The sequence below is a fragment of the Caenorhabditis elegans genome, chromosome V (assembly GCF_000002985.6).
Source record: "Caenorhabditis elegans chromosome V".
NCBI classification, from domain to species: Eukaryota; Metazoa; Nematoda; class Chromadorea; order Rhabditida; family Rhabditidae; genus Caenorhabditis; species Caenorhabditis elegans.
In genome coordinates this window covers 13880577-13902747 of record NC_003283.11, presented here as the reverse complement: position 1 = coordinate 13902747, position 22171 = coordinate 13880577, and the positions used below count along the sequence as shown (strand labels likewise).

Here is a 22171-nt window from a genome sequence, read left to right as displayed (position 1 = left end):
ATGAGCTGCTATAAAAAATTGTGTATAGTCAGTTCCATGGGGGAAACATTTCATAGACAACTTTATTATAGCTTAGAAAAATAAAACTACGTAATCATTGCCATATTTCTTTTCCTGTTTTCTTCTCGGGCAGTCGCTTTTTTCTCAATAAAATCTCTAACAGGAACTTTTCCAGTCTGAAAGTTTTTTTTCATTAATAAAAAAATGTATTTTCAGTTAAACTCACTTGACAACTGGAATTTCAAAGAGACAGCTCCAAAAGAATGCAAAGATGTATGTGAGGATTGTTGCCGGAAGTATGTAATATACGTACTGGAATTATTCAGTTTGGAATGGTAAAATAAGTTTTAAAAACTGAAAAAAAAACCAACCACTTGCCACGTAGAAACGAAATGAAGAGGTTTATCACCGACATTCAAGAAATAGTAGACTACCATCAAATGAACAATATACGCAGAATAAGACAAACGGCCCAGTGGTTGCCATATTGGATGACTCATGAAATTTCCAATTGGTCCTAAAATTTCGGGAGAAACTCACAGAATAAATGTCAGTTATTTTTCAACTTTCTCCTATTTTCTAGAGAATTAATTTTTTAAAAAATATTTTGAAACATTTGTTGTAAATTTTAAGCAAGTTTTTAAGTTACCTGCCCAACCATAGTGACACGATAGTATGATCCACAAAACAGAAAGTGCCCAGAAGAATCGAGAAAAATTGTAATAAGTTGCCTTGGTCCATGAACTGAATTCAACGATTTAAATGTAACATTTTCTAAACAAAAGCGAATCAAACCTCCAGTGATCTCCCTGATCGTACCCAATGTTAGCTGTGAGACATGCAAAAATTAATCCTACGGCAAGAAGCATTGGAATGAGTTTTTTAACAAACGAAAGTTTAACTGGCGATGTGGCAAATCGGGACAGAAAGTAGCCACCAAGTATACCAACCAGGTATGGAGGACATCGGGTCCACGGTTTTTGGTAGACATAGAAGTTGAATTTTCCAGATGAACTGTGGAAAAATAATTAGTTTTTTTTAAAATTACATTTTTCTCTTTGGTCACTGGCGTCAAAGTTACCAGTTTACCTACTTAGCCCAAAAGTGAGACCGAAGCTTAGGCGGCAGTACCTGCAACATGCCTGACAATGATCCTACGAGCGACCCAGTTTTCCGGGCTCTTTGCCTTCTATGAAAATTTGGTAACTTAACAACGGCTACATGTACATGTGCCCAATAGACTATATTATGTAACAATGAAATAGTGAATAAATTGTCATTCTAAATATGTTTCAAACCTACTCTGCATTGAAAGAATCTGCGGGCATATCAAATTTCTGATAGAGAATGAAAACAATAATCATACTCCCAATACATCCAACCATTGAGACAACTAGTCCTGCAATTGGAGTCCAAGTTAATGCAACTAGCAAAATGGGAGCAACAAGATACAATTGGGTATCTACTGCCAGATACCAACTTGGTCCATAGCACTAAAATATCATACAATTGAAAGCAATCCAAAATTATAATGACTTACCGGATTCTCTCCGTTGTCAAAATTATTAATATAAATCAAATTTCTCCACCAGGATGCTTTGCAAGCCTCGACTTGGAGAACTGTGAAGTCTGAAAATATAAAAGTTATGATTTAAAGCTTTAGAGTATGTAGACTTACTAAACAGAGAAGCTGCAAGTGGTCCTTGAATGTATAGCGCGTAAACTGCATAGAAACCTATGAAAATAATGTACGGAGGTGTCAATCGGACGTAACGGTGAACATAAAACAAAATCCACGTAGCAGGCGATTTCAACGTTTTTGTGGTCGGCTTTAGCTAAAAATGATGTGTTTTTTGGCGGCTGCTCAAAAAAAAAACTGCCAACATACTCTGAAAAAGGAATAAGCAACAGTAATTCCAGAAACTAGAAAAAATGTGTCCACTGAAAACACAGCATTCATAAAGAAATAGTCGGCAAAGTAATTTGCAAAAGACTTAATTGGCATCAAAGTGTCTGAAAAAAAAACATTGTTTAAAAAGATCAGCGTTTTTCCAAATTAACCAGCAAATGCAAAATAATTCAACATATGGCCAGAGAGTACCCAAGCCATTGATAATCCTCGAATGCAATCCAAACATTTTATGTGAGTTGCAGGTTGGGAAGACACGTTTAAAATTGTAGATGCATTAGTCCAGAATGAGAAAGAATATAGAAGACGATAGAGTGAGGCTGGGATTTTTTTTTGGTAAAACTGATGAAACACCAGAGAAAGTGCTCTATTTGAACTTTCAACTTACCACTTTTTTCAATAGATTTGCTACTTATATCGTAAACTGACTCTCGGAGATAATCAACGGTGGTTGCCAAAATAACCGTACTCACAATCACAAACATGAACGCTCTGAAAAATTTGAATATGCTTCCAAATAATCATAAAAATTCTTACGAAAATCCCCAGAATGCCGAGTCTTTTGGAACATCTCTTTGGGAACAGAATGTGGCACATGCTGTCAGTGGTAATGCACTTAATTGATTATACAAGTCAACAGTGTCACTACTTGCACAAGATTTCGGCATGCAAACTGCTCTTCGAAAAGCAACTGAAGTACCAGCATTTTGAATCGAGCCACCGGAGCAGTTAGCCTGCATAATGCATCAATTGCTTCGATTTATGAATTTCCGTCTGGAATTCCAATTCTACGTATGTAAAGCTCACTCACGTTTCGACCAGGAACTAAGAGCACGTAGCAATAGTTGGTCTCATATTTTACTCCACTAATTCTATGGCATTCTTGATAACTTCCATCAAAAACTAGCGAAACTTCTAACAGTCCTGCTGATGGAATCTTTGCAAATGCATCGTATTCTGCAAAATGTGAATCGAAAACTCCAAATAAACTCTGAACTTACGTTGAATTGCGTATATATTATCCTTTAAAATGTTCAAAATGGAAGCTGTACAATTTTTGAAAAACAAACAATCTGATGACGCCGCTGTGAACTGTTCAATTGAACTAATCCAAGTTTTCATATCTTTTGTGCATTCCGGAGTAACATGCGAGTAGTTTATAAAACTAGAGAACGGTTCGAATGACTGAAAATTATTGAATCTTCGTAGATTGAAAATTTCTGTAAAACTCATTTTCACCTCAATTTTCCCATAATCGAACAAATATCCTGAATGAGAGCATACAAACTTTAACAAACAAAACAAAAATGTGAAAGGAAGCTTCATATTTTTGAACTAAATAATATTTCAAATTGCACCCGCAAATATCGTCACTTTTATACCGATAAACAAATAAAGTTTAGTGATGACTTATGATAAGAACCTCTTTGAGTCTATATGTACGTGAAACAAACGTTAAAGAATAACGGCTTTACGTGTTAGTCATTCATAAAATTTCATAAGTTGATCTGGAAATTTGTGTTATGGACGTTACGCCATTATTTCTCGTCACTCAACGTCTCGTCAATGGTAATTGTTTTTCAGAGACGGTGAATCATGTTTCAGTTGATGATTTTAGGAAACGCATGCCATGTTGAGACACCATAATAATTTAAATTTTTGTGGGTACCTTTTATTGGGATTTTCTAACATTTCAGTCAGAACTTTTAGTAGAATTTTTTTATAGATCTTTTTTTTTCAGCTTAAAATTAGTGTTCTAATTACTGTTTAAAAAATGAAAACTGAAACGTTTGATGATTTTGTTTTTAAAAAATTTTCAATTTTTTTCGATATGTTTTTATTGATTGTAAGATCAACTCTTTTAAAGTTTACTTTTCATTTTTTGTTAATAAATAAGAAAATTTTACCGACTTTTTAGAAATTTAATTTATTGAAAAACTGATAAACGTCTTGTTTTGATCAATTTTCCAATAAAGAATACTTTTAGCGTTAGTCACAACATATACTCAAAATGTGTCAAAAAACAATGTTTCGAACAGTTTTATTGTTTTTTTTAGCTTCATCCCGAACAACTAAAAATTGACTTTCCCGATAACTTAAGACGAATAAGTTTAAAATTTGAAATCTAGTTATTTTTCACGATTTTGACTTTTGTTCTGTCCGCGCCGAATCTGAAACTTGAACACTAATTCAATGTACACATAAGAATAGACAAGTAGTGAATATGCCCATTATCACACAGACTACATACTTTGACTGTTCCAAGCGTCGCAAGCGTCGCAAGTGTAGCATTTTGAGTCAGTGATAACAATGTAAGAAAGTATATAAAGAACATGCATTTGTTCATTTCTATTGCAAAACAATGTTTTTCATTCTACTATTTGTTTCCATAATTTCGTTCCTGACTGCCCGTCAATTTCTGAAGGCAAAAAGACTTCCACCTGGACCTTTTTCGCTCCCATTAATTGGAAATGCTCATCAAGTTGGTTATCAATTGTGGAGAACTGGAGGAGTTACAAATATGCTTAATCATTTCAGAAAGGTAATGTTTAGAAGGTTTAGCTATATTTTTAAACAAATGATTTTAGGAATATGGAGACATTTTCACATTGTGGTTGGGACCAATTCCTCATGTAAATATTACAAACTATGAGCTCTCGCATGAAGTTTTTGTGAAAAATTCCACAAAATATGCCGATAAGCATGTTTCCCCGATGATTGACTATGTTAGAAGTATTTGAGAAAATGAGATAATTAACATCCATCGATTTAAATTTCAGAAGGAAATGGAGTGTTCTTCTCGAATGGCGACAAATGGCAGGAATTGAGAAGATTCTCCATGTTAACGATGAGAAATATGGGAATGGGAAGAGATTTGATGGAGGAGAAGATTCTAAGTGAACTTGATGCAAGGTACCATTAACCGAAAATTAGAAAGAGAGTTCACCATAAACCAATCACCATAATTTTCAGATGTGCTGAAATCAATGAAAAATCTATTGATGGGACCACTGTTTTACAAGTGAATGAATTCTTTGATTTAACTGTTGGAAGTATCATTAACAATATGCTCTTAGGATTTCGATTTGATGAAGTAAGCATATAGCAATTAGAGAACGAAGCATATTCTTAACGTTTCAGAGAACAAAATCCCGATTTCTCACAATGAAACACATGTTTGATGAAGGAATGGATAAGATGACACCACTATTTTTCACTCTTCCAGTTTGGGCTCTTCAAAAGTTTCTCGCTAAAGATTTTAATTCCATTATAAAAGATCAGTTTGAGATAATTGATTATGTGTCAGTGGATGCTATAAAAAGATCAAGAGATTTCATGAATGGTGACTATGAAATTGATCCAAATAACGTTGAGGATATCGTTGATGCCTTTTTATTGAAGATGAAACAAAATCCGAAAAGTGATGTTTATGAGTAAGTGATGCGTTGAGTGAATTGAGAATATCAAATTATTTCAGTGAGAACAATTTGAAAATGTTGATAACTGATCTATGGATAACCGGCCAAGAAACAACGACAACAACTCTGGTGTCTGCATTCATCCAATTTTTGAACAATCCCCAAGTCATGGATACAGTTCAGAAAGAGCTCATCAAAGTGACTAACGGAGGATCTCGCCAATTATCTTTGAGAGACAAAACTGAAACTCCTTATTTAAATGCAACAATTGCGGAAGTACAACGACATGCATCCATCCTCAATATCAATTTTTGGCGGATCAATAATGAGCCAACAGTAATTGGAGGACATCCTGTCGACTCAGGATGTTTGATTGCTTCCCAATTGAGTGCTCTTCATACAAATGAGAAAATCTTTGAAAATCCTGAGAAATTCAATCCAGAACGATTTATACGAAACGAAAATCTTATGCAACAAACCATCCCGTTTGGAATTGGAAAAAGGTCTTGTCTGGGAGAATCTCTAGCAAGAGCCGAGCTGTATTTAGTAAAAACTTTTTTTGATAAATTGATTTCTAAATGCATATACTTCAGATCATTGGAAACCTACTACTCCGCTATAATTTTGAATCTTCTGGGAAAATGCCATCCACTCGAGAAACCGTTCCGTTTGGCTTTGCCAAGAGATGCGAAGCCTTCGACATGAAAGTCACTAAAATTTAAAGTATTTTTTAACTAAATAAACGATTGAAAACTTGACGGAATTGTGATCTTTGCCACTTAGTTAAAAATTGGATGGTTTGCTGATATAGTTAATTCATTTGAGAACCTGATAAAAGTACTGTATGGCTAATGATGATGATGGACATATAGTTTTAATTGTGGGGATTGTCATCCTATAGATAACTGATAACCTTTTCATTGAAAAATGCCTTAAAACTGTTCGATTTCTTTTATAAAACTGTGCTTTTTAGAAGTATGTTGCCAAAAGATTCAAACATGATCAAAATTTATAATTTTTATTAAATTTTATGTTGTTGTGAATAATCAATACATTCAAAACTGTTTTTCAAGTTTGCCTTGCATGGCGTTGGAGGAAGGCAGAATTGGTGGGAAATGTCATGAAAATTGTTTGCCTAGAAAGAAATAAGTGTAAAAAACAATGGGAAAATACATAAAACAAACAAATAGAAAAAGAGAAAATTTAAATTTATATAAGAAGAAGATCCTAGGAATTCGATAGTTTTTGGTAGATAAAAAATAAAAGTCAGAAAAAAAATTATTCAAAGGGCAAGAATTGGGGTAATGGGAATATATATGTAGAAGTGAAACAGGGAAGAACTGACAAATAACGAGGATAGTTAATAAATACTCCTAGAAAATGTTACTCGTCGACGATTTTCGTCCCGTAAAATGTACCTGTTTCCATACCAACTTGTTCTACAGCTTCAAGAATCTGAAAGTAGTTGGTAATTTTATAGAACTCTCACACTCAAAACTCACATAATCAAGATGCTCTTTCGTGTGATCGGCACTCAAACAGAACCGAACACGTGCTTCCAAAAGTGGAGTTGCCGGATATCCAACGGCAACAATTCCAATATTATGTTTCAACATTCTTCGCGAAAATTCACTAAAATTAAACATTGGGTGAAGAGACTCAAAACAAAATTAAATTAAAAAAGAACTTACACAACTTTTGTAATATAAAACGTCATTAATGGAACAACTGGACTATCATTGTTTCCATACACCAAAAATCCTCGTTTACGAAGCTCTTTTCTGAAGTATCGAGAATTTTCGAGTAGTTGAATTGCTTTCTGTCGGCCAATATCTGTACCATCTTTTCCAGACATGATCTGAAATTACAAAAAGTTATGATGAAAAGTAGGAAGTCACAATTTTTGAACTATTTTTTTCCGAGAATTTCTCAAGAAAGGTTGCCAAAATTGATATTTTCATATAGGTTATAACATACCAAAACTGCTCTCTCGACTTGAGCAATAAGTGGTGGAGACATTGTAACTCCGTAGCAAGTTCCAGCAGAGTATCGACGAATGTGATCGATGACTTTCTGAAATATTAATAAATAAATAAAAAACAATTTTTATACTTTTATGGAGTTTCTGCGCGATTGATGTCGGGTACGCTATAAAAAAACTTTTCAAACGTTTGGAAAAGTTTGAAGAACTTTTTTAACACGTTTCCTTATTGGAACAAGCTCGTAATTTTTCAAAACTGTCAATTACAAACCTTTGATCCTCCCATATATCCTCCAGCCGATGCAAATGATTTCGTGAGAGTACCCATCATAATATCAATATCTCTTGGATTGCATCCCCAATACTCGGCAACTCCTCTTCCACTAGGCCCTACGGCGCCGATACTGTGTGCTTCATCAAGGAACAGATAACAATTGTACTTCTTTTTGACAGCAATGAATGCTGGCAAGTTGACAATTGTTCCTTCCATACTAAAACAGAAATAGTTAAGATTTTTAACTAAGTAGTTGCAAACCTATAAATGCCTTCAATAATAATGAGCACTTTATTGTATTTTTCCCCAGTTTTTGGGCTAACTCCACACAACGCGTCCCGCAGTTTTCGTTCACAATCACTCGCATCGTTGTGACGAAAAACCACTGTATGTGCTCCGGAGAGTCTGCATCCAGTAACCAATGAAGCATGATTAAGGCGATCAGAAAGAATCAACGATCCTTTATCAACAAGTGATGGAATATTCATTGAGTTCGTGGCAAATCCCATCGGGAAAACAATCGCATCTTCGACGTTCAGATATTGGGCAATTGTACTTTCAACTGATTTGTGTGCAACGTGGTTACCTGGAATGTGAAAGATGTTTAGACAACGGTAATCAGTATTTATCGGAGCAATTTCAGCGAAATAAATACAATTTTAAAAATTTACCAATTTCCTGTCGAGATCCACCACAATTAATTCCATACTTGTCAATATGAGCAGCAGCTGCCTCGGCACATACTCCAGATCGATGCGAGAAGCCGAGATAATTGTAAGATCCTAGGTTGATCACTTCTGATTCAGTACCCGTGTATCTGGAAATTTTTATTAGCAGTTATATACTTCTTCAGTACTAAAATGCAATCAGAATTTGTGTGTCTGTGTTTATACTGCAAACTTTTTGATTTGAAGCTCCGCCAATTGGTAACAATTTTAAAAAATCAGAAAGACATTATTTCACAAAATTGTTCTCATTTTAAGATTTGGTGTGACTGTTTTAATCTTGCAATCAGATAAAATTGAACTTTTTCTTACTGTCTCACATTTTATATTTTTCGAAAATTGGTGTCTTTTCCAATTTTTAAATTCGAAAATTTACGACCAAAAAATGTATTCCAACTGTGATGCACGTTCAATTACTAACTTTTGTGTCCATCCATGATCGTCAGTATATCTATCTTTCAGTCTAACAATTGCTCCAGGAACTCCACTAATTGGCCGATTAACAACATCCGTCGATTGTCGATAGATATGATCTGTGTACGTGGCATCGAAACTGTTTCCAAGTGGTTGAAAGCTCTAAAAAGGTTTATATAATGAATCAGACTGTGACTGATAACATTTTATGTGCATTTTCGCAACCACTTTGATGATTTCCGCATTCTTATGACCTTATCAATTGTGCAGACCGGAAGGCAAAGACCAACACTAACGCAGAATTTTTTGTTTCAAACCAGAAAAAATCGATATACAAACCTCCATTCTGGGGTCTCCTTTTGATCGTTTTGTCTTCACAATTCCCCATTTATCGAATAAAGTGGCAACCATTGCTCCTACAAGCATCATTGTAATATTCAATTGGACAAGCCAAAATACGTAGAACGCTGGCTTTGGACATGGATCCAACTTGATGACTTTTTCCGTAATGTTTCCGTTTTTTGCCCTAAAAAAATATTTGCTATAAACTTTTGAAAATTGGGAAAACTCACTTTCCATTTGCCACGGCTTTCCCATTTTGGGTTCCACCCATGTTGTAGAACCTGAAATATCAAACAGTGAGCACTTATAATAGAAAATATTTAAAAAAAAAGAGTAAATTACACGAAACACGAAGACATTTTTTGTGCAAATCAATTGTATTTAGAGAGAAGACACCCAAAGAGACACAAAGAAATATAGACACCATTTGTTTTATTGATCGGACACCACGTTCCGGGGCCACGAAGTAATAATATTCAGTTAATCAAAATTTTCTGGTCGAAAAATTATTTAAAAAATAACGTGAGAATTTATATTAAAACAGTAATAAAATAAGTATATCGATTTATTTTGTTTCGTTGCTCACAAAAAATCATTAAATTTTTTTAATGTTTGATTTAGGTTTTTTCTCGCCAAATTTTGGAAAAATAAGATTATCACACCATCAAACACTCTAACATGCAATAACCCCCTTCCGTGGGTCAAAAAACTGCAGAATTGCGGTAGAGCGCACTTTCCCGGGATTTTGCAAGGCGGGATTGAAGGGAGGGCCGCAACACGAAAGGGACACCAAGGGTTAGAATAAGAGAGATGATATTTATCAATCAAAGTAATCAGTGATAAAGGAGAAAAAAGTGGTGGCCGGGTAAGAAGCGCAAAGTACAACGAGAAGAGGGAAACGTATTCTTGGTGGCTACAATGACGAGACGGAGAACAGAGTAGAGAAAACAGAAAATATGGCATGATTCATGTTCACGTGTATCGACTGTTGCTATTCTGATGTCATATTACACATTTTTACATGCAACTGAAACTGCAAACTGTTTAATTTATTATTAACACAAACATTCCTTTTTATGATTTCGTAGGTAGGACGCTAAGAACTTTTTTCCAAAAACAAAAGAAGATGAACTGTTAAAGTTGATAATTCCTATTATCAGTTCTCGATTCAACAAGACAGTGATAAAAAGCAATCTGCAGTGAAATTTCCTGCTGCTCATAAACCTTTGTTCTTTTTGATTGACAGGTAATGCAAAATTCCATACGAAAAAAAAAAACACACACACACACTTCTGCTTCCAACGAAAAAATTCATTATAGCCACAAACTGATATCAAGAACAATTTCACATTTTTGAATTCCTCCGATATATTCACGTACAATATGAAGAAAATGAGGTTGCAATGGGAATTTCAGGACAAAAAACCAGTTGTCTGTTTTTTCACACAACCAAGTTTACAGCATTAAACAAGAAAATTTGAAAAAATCCATAATATACATAAATTGAATACCCAGATATGATGCATAGGCAGGCATATTTTTACATGTATTTTAATACTAGGTAAGCGTGTAGGAACAAGGCAAACATATATTACTTTCAGGGTAGCCGGATAAAAATCATCATTAAGCAGAGCATCTCAATAATCATACAAAACCAAAGAAAAGGGCAAAAATAACCACAGTGACACTCATGAAAATTTTGGCATATGATAACTCAAATAAAAACGTATAACTCTTATGCATTTAGTTTGGTCACTGAAAGACATTCGGCAAATTAAATGACTTATCAGTAGATTATGTCTATAAATGCATTTCCACGAAATTGAATGAAAATCAGCGTTATCATAACTGAAATAGTTAGTTTAACTTGAAACAAATGTGTGAAAAAAATTCAACAAAAACTATTATCCGCAGAATTTATCACAGTTTATTATTAATACAGTTATTATTGTTGAATGTTGAAACATCTGATAAACAAGTGGGGTGATTGAGTTCTTTATCAAAGTTCATAGATCTACCACCCTTCAACGGCATGTTGTCATGGAAAATAACTATTATCAGAAAAATAAAAACATGTTAAATTAATAATAAAAAGTCTTCATGATGAGTTATTTTTTCAACTTTAACAACATCATTGAAAGCTGATTGCATAAAATAAAAAATCTAGTTCCCAAAAAATGCTCAGGCTCACAAAGCAACGACACCATCTCTTTTTTAAACTTTTGTGAAACATTTGATACTACTCGTAGTACGATTTTTATTTTTAGAGCAAAAAATACTTTGTCATGTTAAGGAAGCAGCTGAAATTAATCAAGGTCTGCGATCAAAAATTTATTGATTGAAAAAAATCAATTTGAGACTTGTAATTTTTATTAATATCAATGAAACTTCTATTTAACAAATTTGTTATCCCTTATAGATTATTCTTTGACAAACTCTCTACGACAAATGACGCTCCCAGATTGATACGTTTGCAACAGTTTTCCGTTTTCGAGCCAAGTTGTGAAAACAGAGCTGTGGTGGTTTTCTTTTATTTTGTCTTGATGGCTGATAAACTTTCCATTTTCGAATGTAACCAAAGTGTTGTAGGATCGCTCATCCGGAGCAATTTCAACAAATTTCTGCAACGGAATCTACATTAAAAACCGACAAAACAACATTTTATAATCATAAAACTAAATTTACCTCTCTAATTTTGAAAGCGAGCTTGTTGTTTTTAAACGTGGAGTATTGATTGAAATGCCAAGTGTCACCATCTAGTTTAATTTCCAATGTCGGACTTGTTAAAGATGCAGCTTTACGAATAAGAAGACCAACTCCGATTTCTTTCAGGTATTCTTCAAAGTTTTCCGAATGGACTAGTTTCCATCGTCCAATAAACTCTTTCATGGAAACCATAAGGAAGGACTGAATTAATTGAGTTGTTAATTCTGAACTTCTCAGGGTGGCTTAAATAGCTTCTATTTATCAATTACAGTGACATTATCTGTAGCAAAATGCGATGATTTTGTAAGGAAAGAGCACAGGTCAGACATAAAACACAAACAGTGATCAAAAGTGGAAGACAACTGCAAATTTTGGTTAATAATGTCATAAACCAGCAAAAACATTTCAGTTAAAAACCTGAAGATTTGAGCATAGAAGTGTAATTTAACAAGATAAAATGGTAATTTTATAATTTAAAGTTTAATTTTGATTTGAATATTCGAAAACGTAGATGAGTTACCCTACCTTCCACAATTAACAAACAATAAAAACATTGTTGAAATTACATTTCCAGCAAAAATTTTCAGTTTTAAAATCTTGTTATTTAATTGGTCTCACTCGCTTTTTTAAAATTTCCTACAAAATCAACATTAATATTCACAAGGTTTATTGAATATGAAAATCAACAGAGTTTGGCTTCTTTGCAAGTTTTATCCTCTGGAATCTCTTGATCAATAGCTTCCCAGATGTCATGCTCAGCCACTTTCAACTCCTTAAAGCACTCCGACGCTAACACTCCAAAATCTTTGCAGCGGGATCCGATTTCCTCATCAAGCCAGACATCGAGAGCAACATCTCCAGCTTCCTTGCCATCCTGAAAACAGAATATATATTTTTCTAACTGAAAGTTGCGACTCACCTTAATGAGGTCCTCGCATAGATGACAAAATGCTCCGTGAGATTTCTTGAGTACCAGTGGTGAAGCTGGCTGCGCAAGTGAGATTGCGGGCACAACCATTAGAAGTACAACAACTGTTTTACTAAACATTATGAGTGCAGTGAAAATAAGTATTTAGGAAAATTTTTATACGAATGCAAGTTCCGTAATGATAAGAGAGTGATCCGGGGGAGATGGAGTCTAAGTAGGCTACAACCATCCAGGACATCATATATTGACTGTTTCAACGTCCAGAATATTTTTTTTAATGTTACCATGTTTCTGTAACCTGTTTTTGTAGGCTCCATGATGTCATAGGGTTTTTTTCACACAACTATAAAAAACAAGAAAACAATTATCCATTTGACAATAAATTTGTTTAAATCTAGAATTTTTATTTTAAATTGGGAATTTAAATTTACAAAGAGATCAGAAAATGAGATGTATTGATATATTAAACATTGTAATTACTCTTTTTTAAGTGCGCGTAAATACCCAAATGATGAGAAAATTTCAGAAAATGGTTGTTGGAAATATATTTTTAAAAAATAAGTTAGAAGATAATGCAGAAAAACAAATTTCTCAAATAACTTCTCCTTCATAAATCCGTACTGTCTTCTTTGATGATCCTTTTTTTTGCTTCTTGTCTGAATCAGCCCTAACTTGTTGATTTGTAGCACTATCCTGTTTACTTCCAGATTCTCCACCCCGCAGTTCTGGTCCATCAAATACATCTGGATACATGCATCCGAAAGTGAGCCAATGAAAATGCTCACGATATGCTTTTCGAAATCTCGGAGATCGGAAATAGGTGACAAAGTATGCTTGACAAAAGTTTGGCATTGTGATTATTGCCAAATATGGCATGTATGGAACAATGTTTGTTTCGTTTTCAAACATGTAAAAAAGAACACGAAAGCATATCGATGACGTCATCCAACAAAATATGTAGATTGACATCATGTAGAACGTTGAGCGAAACACCTGAAGACAAAACTTTGATTTTTTAAAAAGTAGAAGACAGTTGAAATAAGATATTTTCCGGATCAAACTTCGGATTTAATGAAATTGGAGATTTAAAACACTGGAAACATAGATTTGCAGACATCACTAGAAACTTACTTTTCTACGTTCTTCAACGGTGCTGTTCCGTCTGGTGACAGAAGAATGGCGGTGGTTCCGCATATCTTGGGCTGAAAACCATTAAAATTTATAGCAATGTTGATTAGAGAGACATGACGCTTTTGTAACCAGTATATTATCCCTGCTCATCTACAAAAAATCCTACAACCTGCAAAAACGTAACATCAAAGTTCTGGAGGAGTTTAATTGCTTCCCTGTGTTAGATGTTAGATTTTTCGATTTAAATAGCATAGTAAAATTTGTTTATTTTCTATTATATTCCTTGTTCATCTGATCTTTCGATCTTTTCAATTTCCCTTTGAAAACTCACATTTTCTAATTGCCACGAAAACTGAAACAATTGTGATGAGAAGAGTTAGAATATTGCAGGCAACAACAGACGTGGAAATAATTTCAAATACACCGTCATCCATAGCTGAATTATTTGATTTTTCGTTTTCGTTTTTGAGCAACAACAAAACAAACTACAACTTACTTAACATGTAAGCACAATATGGTGCATCCTCTTCCGTAACGAATATGAAATTAACAAAGAACACAATCAAGGCGCAGCATGTTGGCATTATACACATTATCAGTATGTACTTGGTTTTCGGCCAAAGCATATGTCTGGAAAAAAGAATACGATATGAGATTTTCAGATATAATTTGGAGCATCCATCAGAAACCAGGAAATGTTGAGTGCTAAATGTGAATCTGCAAACTCTGCCGGCAAGCTATTAGGAGCTAATAACTGTAAATGAAGTTTAAAAAAAACAGTTCCTCTGCTCGCATCGAATCACTTTTCCCATTTTCAATACATACTTACTTAATAGGAATCATAATGCAAAAGCAGAGATCAAGAGCCATCGAGAGAAACAACCAAGATTGAAACATAATTGCCAGCGAATACGGTATATTGTACAAGAAGCATTCCCTCCCGTTTAATGATTGAAATCTGTATTTTATAGTTTATATTTACTCTTGTCAGTTAGAAATTGTTACCTTAACCGGAATATCAATGTTTTGAGCTCTGCAATGTTGATTACCAAGTGAGAGATCGCAAGTACAAATATCAGCATTGCTGAAAAAAACAAACAAACAAAAATAAAACGTTTCAAAATATCATATTTCATGAATAAATACCTCCTTTTGTCCTGAGTACTTTCTTCCTGGCCACCGCGACGATTACGTTTACGTTTCCAAAAATGCCGAGTACCATCATAGGGCCAATAATGGCCTCGATTGTGTATTGGTGCATTACTAGAAAATTAAAAATGAAATAAGAAAAGAAAGTAGGATGGGAACATAGTATTAACACGTTCGGAAATTACATGTTGCAAGCACCAAACAACGGAGTTCAGGTTACAACGGTAGGCATAATTCAGGTGCGATGCCTGAGCCTGCCTTTGAGGCAGCACTAACAATTGTAAGCTCTAATATGCAATCGTATTTTATTTTCAGAATGAGAAAAAGTCTTTGAATTTATAAGCAAAAAATTTTAGGCTGTCGAAAAGTGCTTGATGTATTCAAAAAAAAAGTATTTTGGCTCTCAGAGTTTATGCAAAAAAATTGACTGAAAACAATGACCATTTTGGCACATTTTGAATATTTTAGACGACTTCCTCATGGACACGCCCATTTCAAGTGACAGGAAGGAATAACAAAAACAAATCGGAGAAGGAAATACAATTAGAACTCGGGGATTTTATAATTGAGAAAAACAATTCAATTTTTTGCATAGAAGTGGGAAAATTTGGACTGATGAAAACAAGTTTTATGCGATTTGATTGGAGAGCAACTTGAAAACAATGATATTTTACAACAAATTATTTTTTATATTTATAATGAGTGATAGACACTTTTGAAAACTCTGTTAAACTTTGAACATATTTTGTGTGACCTACATTGGAGAGTCTCCAACTACTATGGATCATAACTGAACTTTTGTGACTTTCCACATAGAACAGGGTTTTCGAAGCAATTTTCAAATTTAAAGATCAACGCCGAAATTATAGATTTCCTGTTAAAAATTGTTTGAAAGTAAACAAAAAAAGTTGAGAACTTCTACCAGGATTTCGAAAATGTTTTTTTTTTCAAATTTAACCACGAAACATTTTTATAAAACAATAGCTTCCATTGGAGGCAGGCGTTGATTTGTTTCTGTCTGAAACATTACGGCCAGTCTTTTTTCTTGATTTTGTTGTGAATTTACAAATTTCAAATATTTTTGGGCAGGGAGTGTTTGACAGGAAATCTTCCAAATTCAGAAGTTTTTGAAAACGTGAAAAATTATAAGAGTACTGATAGAAAATTATACAAGCTCGGCAATTCCCGGCAGCTTCTTCCCCAAGTTTGGGCCTTTTCAGCTTCTTACCCAACTCTTGCCAACTTCTGACCCAGAGTATGCCCAAGTCTTATCCAACTTCAACAATTCTAGTGTAAACTCCCTCGCCCGAGTCTTGCCCAAGTCTTAGCCAAGTTTTGCCAACTTCTTACCCAAGTTTGCAGATGTAAAGAACGAACAAGATTCCGAAATCCCGCATGCGCAATGTTTAGCGTAAATCGACACTTTGTGTTTTGATTAATTTGTATTTAAAATAGAAGAATTTCAATGTAATTGAAAGAATTCACAGGAAAACTTGTCCCTTCAAAGGCAAATTCTAAATATTTTTCTCTGATGGCTAACATTGTTTAAAAAAATGTACGAACAAAGTTTGCTTTTTATTGCCATTTTGTCTAATAAATCATTTAATTTATCTAAAAATAAAATAAAAAAGTTATCTTCAGGATTATTCTTCTCCTAGTCAGTCCAATAGTCAAGTAATAGTCAGTCAATCCTATGCATCAAATTTTGAATTTTTCTAAGACTGAACTGTTCCTTTGAAAAGTAAACTTTTATAAAATTGAAAGACATAAAACAAACATGAATTACAGTAATTCTGTAAATTCTGAACTTAGAATCATTAGGGAGCACACTTGAAAACAAATGAAATAAGGTATGTGAGAATACCGTATCAATCCGATATGTCTGATACTTCCTCAAAGATATCTATCAGAATATGAGTACTATATATTATTACTAGTGTGCATCTTCTCGCGCGACCATCATGGCTCAGCAGGTAAGACTTCGGCACAACGGGAAATGCGATCAAAGTTCAACACACAGGTATAAATTGGGTAAGAAATAGGCAAAACTTGGGTAAGACTTGGGCGACGCCTCGAGACGACGAGGCAGTCCCCGACTTTTTTCATTTTTGAGGCGGCGCCCAACTCTTGCCCAAGGTTTACCCAAGTCTTGGCAACTCCTTATAAATGTTTTTATTTTTTGGGCAAGGCTTGGGTAAGAAGTTGCGAAGCCTTGGGTAGGAAGCTGGCGGCAAACGCCGAGAGTTTTGAACTTTTTGTTGTTACAGTTGAAAACACAGAAGGGCCCAAGTTTAAAATGATGATAATTCCTCTCCAAAATAAAATAACCACGAGGCCGTGGCCGACGGATCAAATATTTTCCGTGTCTTCTTTTTAAAATCAGACTAATGAAGTCTGAGAGCACAAGTGAGGGGGCTCTGGTTTGTTTGTTGGAGCGAAGGCAGGAAATTGGGACAGAGCTTTGTGAGGATAGCACTCATTAGAATTGGGTTCCCACTTGTGGTGCATGTGCTCGTATGTGACCGCGCCAACACATTCACATGAAAATGAACCTTGTTTTGTGACTTTTGATGTTGCAATATTGACGAAGACGACAAAAAAAACCAAAAAACGAGAGAATGAATAAAAAGGCGACGACAACGGATGCAATGGTTCGAACTATTGTTGTCAGTTTATAAAATCCGAAAATAATTGCTTGGCGGTCAGTCAGTCACGAAAGACACATTGTAGCATTAGTTATTAATAAAAATATTAGGTTGGAGAACGAATTTCTACAAGAATTTCACGAGATTATGGAAAAATATGAATAAAAGTTCAAGTAAAAACCATCCACAGAACAAAAAGATTCCCATTAGAAAAAAGTCTGACAAGCATTCTTCAGTGAGTCAGGGAAAAATCAACATGTACCCGATGTTTTCTTGTAGTTCTGAAAAAATGAAGAACATAGAATATGTCACAAACTACTGCAACACGAAATGGGACTGAAGGGGGATTAATTGGTAGACTGGCGGTTGTCGAGAGTGTTTTTCATGCCCAGATTAAGATAATTTCGTAGCAATAACAACTTTTCAAGTGACATTGACATTTTTTCGAAAATATGGAAAACGTTATTAAATTAAAGCCGGGTACAGCGGCGACAAACATTTAGAAAATCGACGTCAAAATGCTCTATGGCAGACATCGAAAATCATTTATTATATATAAAGCGCTTATTCCGTTTGTCCATAGTTTGTAGTCTATGTAGTCTTTGTAGTCTATGAAGTTTTGGCTTCTGGAGGGATAGTGAGTTGGGCTTAGTGTAGGGATATAGTCGGGGTACTGTAGTGGTACAATAGGGTTACGGTAGGAGTGCTGTATGATTACGGTAGTTTCAGAAAAATTAGTTTTCAGCCCCAGAAGTCGGGGCCGCGCCGGAGGTGCGGTCCACGGCTGGTAATAACAATAAGATCACTTTTTTCTGAAATCGTGAGAAATCTATTACAAATTTGAAAGAGTTTCAAACTCTGTGGAACTGATAATTACTTTTTTGCAAACCTAATTCTCCTGAATGTGTTTTTTTTTTCATTATTCCGTATGAGAACTCGTGTTCGCTAGCTATGTGCTATGAGTGCAATTAATTCATAGCAAGAAAGCAAGCAAACGTTCCATCAAACGATTTATTTTTATCAATTTGACGTTGAAAATAAACACACAATTTAATTATGGCTTACAAAAAAACAATTCAAACTGTTATTTAACAACCATATTTGAGAATAAACTCAAAAAACATTATAATATTCAATTCTCGAGGAATCTCTGTCGGGGAATGTCGAGAATCGAGGAATGTGGAATCGACATGTGCCCGGACATCACTTGTTCCAAAGCGAGAACTTCACACATTTTTTATCCAAAATAATTGTCGCCATTCGATTATCACTTCTTGTAATCAGTGGACCCAGTGATGTTTCATTCCTTATTCCAAACAAGATCTCAAAGGATGAAGGGGGATTGTTGAGTCTGGAAATGATATATAAATATACCAGCCGTTCGCACGCGCTGAAGCGCGTGCTCCGACTGGCGTACTCAAAATTGAAATCAAATTCTAAATTTTCTAAGCCTTCTTTGCAGATGGAACGTTTTTTCCCTGGTTACCGGAAATTTTCGAGCAACATAAATATTATATAACTAAGTTCTGAGCAATTACAACTTAAAACCTCAAGTTTCCTGGAACTATTTCTAAATTTCTTGAACGTATAATTTTCTCTACGTTCTTAAAATCATATGAAACATTTTCCGGTCCTTTCCGAAAGTTTTTGGCGAGCGTTTCTGAAAATTATAACAATTTTTGATATTTTTTTAAAATTATTGAAACTTCAGAATATTCTAGGAGTATCAAAGCTTGAAGAAACACCGTCACGCGCAAATGCATACACTTTTTTCAACGCGCTGCGTGAAAATTCCTCTTGCGATTTCAAAGTTTTTTCCCGCCATTTCAGTGTCCAATGGAGCGCGGGGTCGAGCCAGAACCCCCGTGTAGAACTTTGCAGAAGTTTCTTGAATTTTTCCACGAAATTGAACATTTCAGAATTTTATCGAATTTTTTAGAGAGTTCTGGAACATTGCAGACTTTTCCCGATTTTTCTAGAAAGTTCTGGAATATTCCAGAATTTTCCCGAATTTTCTAGAAACTTCTGGACCATTCCAGAACTTTCTAGAATTTTCTAGAAAATTCTGGACCATTCCGGAATTTTCTCGAATTTTCTAGAAAGTTCTAGAACATTGCCGACTTTTCCCGATTTTTCTAGAAAGTTCTGGAATATTCCAGAATTTTACCGAATTTTCTAGAAAATTCTGGACCATTCCGGAATTTTCTCGAATTTTCTAGAAACTTCTGGAACATTGCAGACATTTCTCGATTTTTCTAGAAAGTTCTGGAATATTCCAGAGTTTTCCCGAATTTTCTAGAAAATTCTGGACCATTCCGGAATTTTCTCGAATTTTCTAGAAACTTCTGGAACATTGCAGACATTTCTCGATTTTTCTCAGAAATTGGAATTTTCCGCCAAAATTGTTTTTCACTGAAAATTTGAATTTCCCGCCAAAATTTTTTTCACAGAAAATTTTAATTTCCCGCCCAAATTTTTTCACTGAAAATTTGAATTTCCCGCTAAAATTTTTTTCACTGAAAATTTGAATTTCCCGCCAAAATTTTTTTCACTGAAAATTTGAATTTCCCGCCAAAATTTTTTTTCACTGAAAATTTGAATTTCCCGCCAAAATTTTTTTCACTGAAAATTTGAATTTCCCGCCAAAATTTTTTTTTACTGAAAATTTGAATTTCCCGCTAAAATTTTTTTCACTGAAAATTTGAATTTCCCGCCAACATTTTGGGTCTCACCACGATTGGTCTCACCACGAAGGGTCTCACCACGAAAGGTCTCACCACGATTGGTATCACCACGAAGGGTCTCACCACGAAGGGTCTCACCACGATGGGTATCACCACGAAGGGTGCCACGCCCACTATTCTCACTGAAATTTGGGCGTGACGTCACAGACTACAAAGACTACATAGACTACAAACTCCGGACAGACGAACTGTATTTTTTTATATATAGTTAATGATATTATAGAAATTAAACATTTTTGTAAATTTAAATTCTTGAAAATTAAAAATAAAATTCTTCAAAGGTTTCTGACTGAATTTACTGGACATTGAACAAAAAACTTGGAGTTTTGAAAATTCCTAGGGTTGCTGTAGATTTGAGCCTCTAGAATGTTTAGAATAAAACTTGACAACTTACAAATCTTGTTTTCTTTGAACGTCCTCCGCATTTTTAGTTTGAATTCCATCAAGAATTTTATCCAAATCAGGATCTTCGATTTCAATTTTGAAGGATTCCAATTTTGTATCAGCTCCATCCAACCATTTTTTGATATAAGCATTCAGATCGTTGTTAGTTAATTTGGTTTTATCAATCACCAAATTTTGGCAGTTAGTATTCAAAAGATCCTGTCGAGTAAACCACGGTGCAGAACATATTTCAAGATTATCATGATTGAACTCCAATTGAATTGAATTTTGGTTTTCATAGTTGAAAAAGTTTAAAGTAAGTTTTTTCTTGGGAAGAATTTTCACTTTGAATAGATGAAACTCTTTGTCCGTCAAACGAAAGTATGTGATGAATGTCAAATCGTCGACTTGGTTGAGTCTATCCCAAGCAATGAAATTGCAAATATCGTCGGTTTCCTCTCGGCTGATGTAGACATTTAATTGATTCGGTTTGAAAATGTCAAGCATTACTTCTGCAATCTTAATGCAGGCAATTCTGTCGTTGTCACAATATGATTCTATCACGTATTTATCTCGAAGTTGATGACGGCTGAAAAAAAAACCCTGAATAATTTTCCGAACGTAAAACAATCAAATATTTTGACAGATCAAAAAAAAAAGTTATTTCGTAATTGTTTTAGGCCCCCCTTTCTGCCATTGAAACTTGAATGAATAATTAAAGAACTCACCGATTCTTGATTTCCATATTGTCAATCACAAAACTATCGATTTTCCGTTTTGAACCTTTTAGGGGCTTGCTTGACTTGTGAATCTTCCAATAGATGTTCCTTTTCTTTGTGAACTGTACATCTATTAAGCAATAATCCTCATAAATATTTAGCCAAATGAAGTTTATAGGCTTTTTGAACATTTTCACATGATTTCTTGATTTATCGGAGGATAGAGCCAAATTTAATCTACAAAATTTTTAATTATTTGAGCCTGAAAAGAATTCTGAGACTTACAGTGCCATTTCATTTGTTTTTAGAACTGTGTCTTTCAGTGTGACGTACGGGAGATGGAACAGTGGAAATGCGGGCATTTCTGAAAAAAGGGAGTTTGATGGATAGAACACAACGGACAGAAAATAATAAGTAAGAACGACGAGCATGAATAAGAACTGGAAAACCTAACATATAGATCGCCACACCATACTCATAAACGCTTCCAGAGAGATATTTGCTATTGAATAGAGGTCATAAAACGTAGAAAATAAGTCGATTTATCTAAAAACGATGCGTATTCAAACATTTGGTATAGTATACCTATTTGAATTGAGGTGAACTGAAGCAAAAAGATTAAATGAGAGAGTTGATGCAGTTATACAAGAATTTTCTTGTAGGAAAAAAACAGAGAAATAGTATTTTTAATTTTTGAAAGT

General features: G+C 34.5%; 7 protein-coding genes and 1 non-coding gene across 9 annotated transcripts; 2 read left to right on the top strand and 6 right to left on the bottom strand.

Moving 5' to 3' along the window:
- Positions 1-94: 94 nt before the first annotated feature.
- oac-3 (Nose resistant-to-fluoxetine protein N-terminal domain-containing protein) lies at positions 95-3235 on the bottom strand (the record flags this gene model as incomplete). The annotated part of the gene is made up of 15 exons (NM_074045.2): positions 95-176; positions 227-312; positions 372-517; positions 650-744; positions 796-1014; positions 1303-1493; positions 1541-1629; positions 1679-1835; positions 1889-2013; positions 2062-2229; positions 2298-2401; positions 2447-2643; positions 2721-2866; positions 2911-3094; positions 3149-3235. The coding sequence occupies 15 exons, from the start codon at positions 3233-3235 to the stop codon at positions 95-97; spliced, it is 2076 nt and encodes a 691-aa protein (NP_506446.2).
- A 1025-nt stretch (positions 3236-4260) lies between these two features.
- Positions 4261-6085, top strand: cyp-35C1 (CYtochrome P450 family). The gene is made up of 7 exons (NM_171550.6): positions 4261-4451; positions 4498-4642; positions 4690-4822; positions 4883-5003; positions 5051-5343; positions 5388-5874; positions 5922-6085. Exons 1-7 carry the CDS (start codon positions 4272-4274, stop codon positions 6048-6050), a joined length of 1488 nt encoding a protein of 495 aa, NP_741638.1. The 5' UTR covers positions 4261-4271; the 3' UTR covers positions 6051-6085.
- Positions 6086-6332: 247 nt separating this feature from the next.
- sptl-3 (Serine palmitoyltransferase 3) lies at positions 6333-9423 on the bottom strand (the record flags this gene model as incomplete). Of its 2 annotated transcripts, NM_001269618.3 has the most annotated exons (11): positions 6712-6783; positions 6831-6960; positions 7020-7186; positions 7306-7401; positions 7581-7800; positions 7845-8169; positions 8255-8400; positions 8730-8884; positions 9062-9248; positions 9295-9345; positions 9407-9423. In NM_001269618.3, the coding sequence occupies 11 exons, from the start codon at positions 9421-9423 to the stop codon at positions 6712-6714; spliced, it is 1566 nt and encodes a 521-aa protein (NP_001256547.1). The 2 variants fall into 2 exon arrangements, with proteins under 2 accessions (NP_001256548.1, NP_001256547.1); NM_001269619.3 differs by lacking the exon at positions 9407-9423 and having other exon boundaries at positions 6333-6783.
- Positions 9424-11383: 1960 nt separating this feature from the next.
- Positions 11384-12069, bottom strand: lbp-8 (Fatty acid-binding protein homolog 8). Its single transcript, NM_074043.7, has 2 exons — positions 11750-12069; positions 11384-11685 (listed from the first exon to the last, which is right to left on the bottom strand). The coding sequence occupies exons 1-2, from the start codon at positions 11960-11962 to the stop codon at positions 11485-11487; spliced, it is 414 nt and encodes a 137-aa protein (NP_506444.2). The 5' UTR covers positions 11963-12069; the 3' UTR covers positions 11384-11484.
- On the top strand, positions 11990-12010 carry 21ur-15418. Its single transcript, NR_069926.1, has one exon.
- A 351-nt stretch (positions 12070-12420) lies between the features above and the next one.
- Positions 12421-12932, bottom strand: spp-12 (Saposin B-type domain-containing protein). Its single transcript, NM_074042.3, has 2 exons — positions 12690-12932; positions 12421-12644 (listed from the first exon to the last, which is right to left on the bottom strand). Exons 1-2 carry the CDS (start codon positions 12816-12818, stop codon positions 12453-12455), a joined length of 321 nt encoding a protein of 106 aa, NP_506443.1. The 5' UTR covers positions 12819-12932; the 3' UTR covers positions 12421-12452.
- A 153-nt stretch (positions 12933-13085) lies between these two features.
- On the bottom strand, positions 13086-15090 carry srsx-19 (G-protein coupled receptors family 1 profile domain-containing protein; the record flags this gene model as incomplete). Its single annotated transcript, NM_074041.4, has 7 exons — positions 13086-13691; positions 13830-13900; positions 14161-14265; positions 14326-14459; positions 14659-14787; positions 14835-14913; positions 14976-15090. 7 exons carry the CDS (start codon positions 15088-15090, stop codon positions 13290-13292), a joined length of 1035 nt encoding a protein of 344 aa, NP_506442.1. The 3' UTR covers positions 13086-13289.
- Positions 15091-18620: 3530 nt separating this feature from the next.
- On the bottom strand, positions 18621-21841 carry T22G5.3 (F-box associated domain-containing protein). The gene is made up of 4 exons (NM_074040.4): positions 21756-21841; positions 21480-21707; positions 20762-21340; positions 18621-18974 (listed from the first exon to the last, which is right to left on the bottom strand). The coding sequence occupies exons 1-4, from the start codon at positions 21830-21832 to the stop codon at positions 18827-18829; spliced, it is 1032 nt and encodes a 343-aa protein (NP_506441.2). The 5' UTR covers positions 21833-21841; the 3' UTR covers positions 18621-18826.
- Between the last annotated feature and the right edge of the window lie 330 nt (positions 21842-22171).

What these genes read in the sequence shown, in the direction of transcription:
- cyp-35C1 (NM_171550.6), top strand. Translation starts at nt 4,272, where the DNA reads ATGTTTTTCATTCTACTATTTGTTTCCATAATTTCGTTCCTGACTGCC. An exon ending in GATGATTGACTATGTTAGAA is followed by an intron (nt 4,643 to 4,689) that starts GTATTTGAGAAA and finishes TTTAAATTTCAG; the next exon opens with AAGGAAATGGAGTGTTCTTC. An exon ending in CAAGAGCCGAGCTGTATTTA is followed by an intron (nt 5,875 to 5,921) that starts GTAAAAACTTTT and finishes CATATACTTCAG; the next exon opens with ATCATTGGAAACCTACTACT.
- lbp-8 (NM_074043.7), bottom strand. Translation starts at nt 11,962, where the DNA reads ATGGTTTCCATGAAAGAGTTTATTGGACGATGGAAACTAGTCCATTCG. An exon ending in TCGCTTTCAAAATTAGAGAG is followed by an intron (nt 11,686 to 11,749) that starts GTAAATTTAGTT and finishes ATTCCGTTGCAG; the next exon opens with AAATTTGTTGAAATTGCTCC.
- spp-12 (NM_074042.3), bottom strand. Translation starts at nt 12,818, where the DNA reads ATGTTTAGTAAAACAGTTGTTGTACTTCTAATGGTTGTGCCCGCAATC. An exon ending in TATGCGAGGACCTCATTAAG is followed by an intron (nt 12,645 to 12,689) that starts GTGAGTCGCAAC and finishes TTCTGTTTTCAG; the next exon opens with GATGGCAAGGAAGCTGGAGA.
- T22G5.3 (NM_074040.4), bottom strand. Translation starts at nt 21,832, where the DNA reads ATGCCCGCATTTCCACTGTTCCATCTCCCGTACGTCACACTGAAAGAC. An exon ending in AAAACAAATGAAATGGCACT is followed by an intron (nt 21,708 to 21,755) that starts GTAAGTCTCAGA and finishes AAAATTTTGTAG; the next exon opens with ATTAAATTTGGCTCTATCCT. An exon ending in GTTCAAAGAAAACAAGATTT is followed by an intron (nt 18,975 to 20,761) that starts GTAAGTTGTCAA and finishes TATCATTTCCAG; the next exon opens with ACTCAACAATCCCCCTTCAT.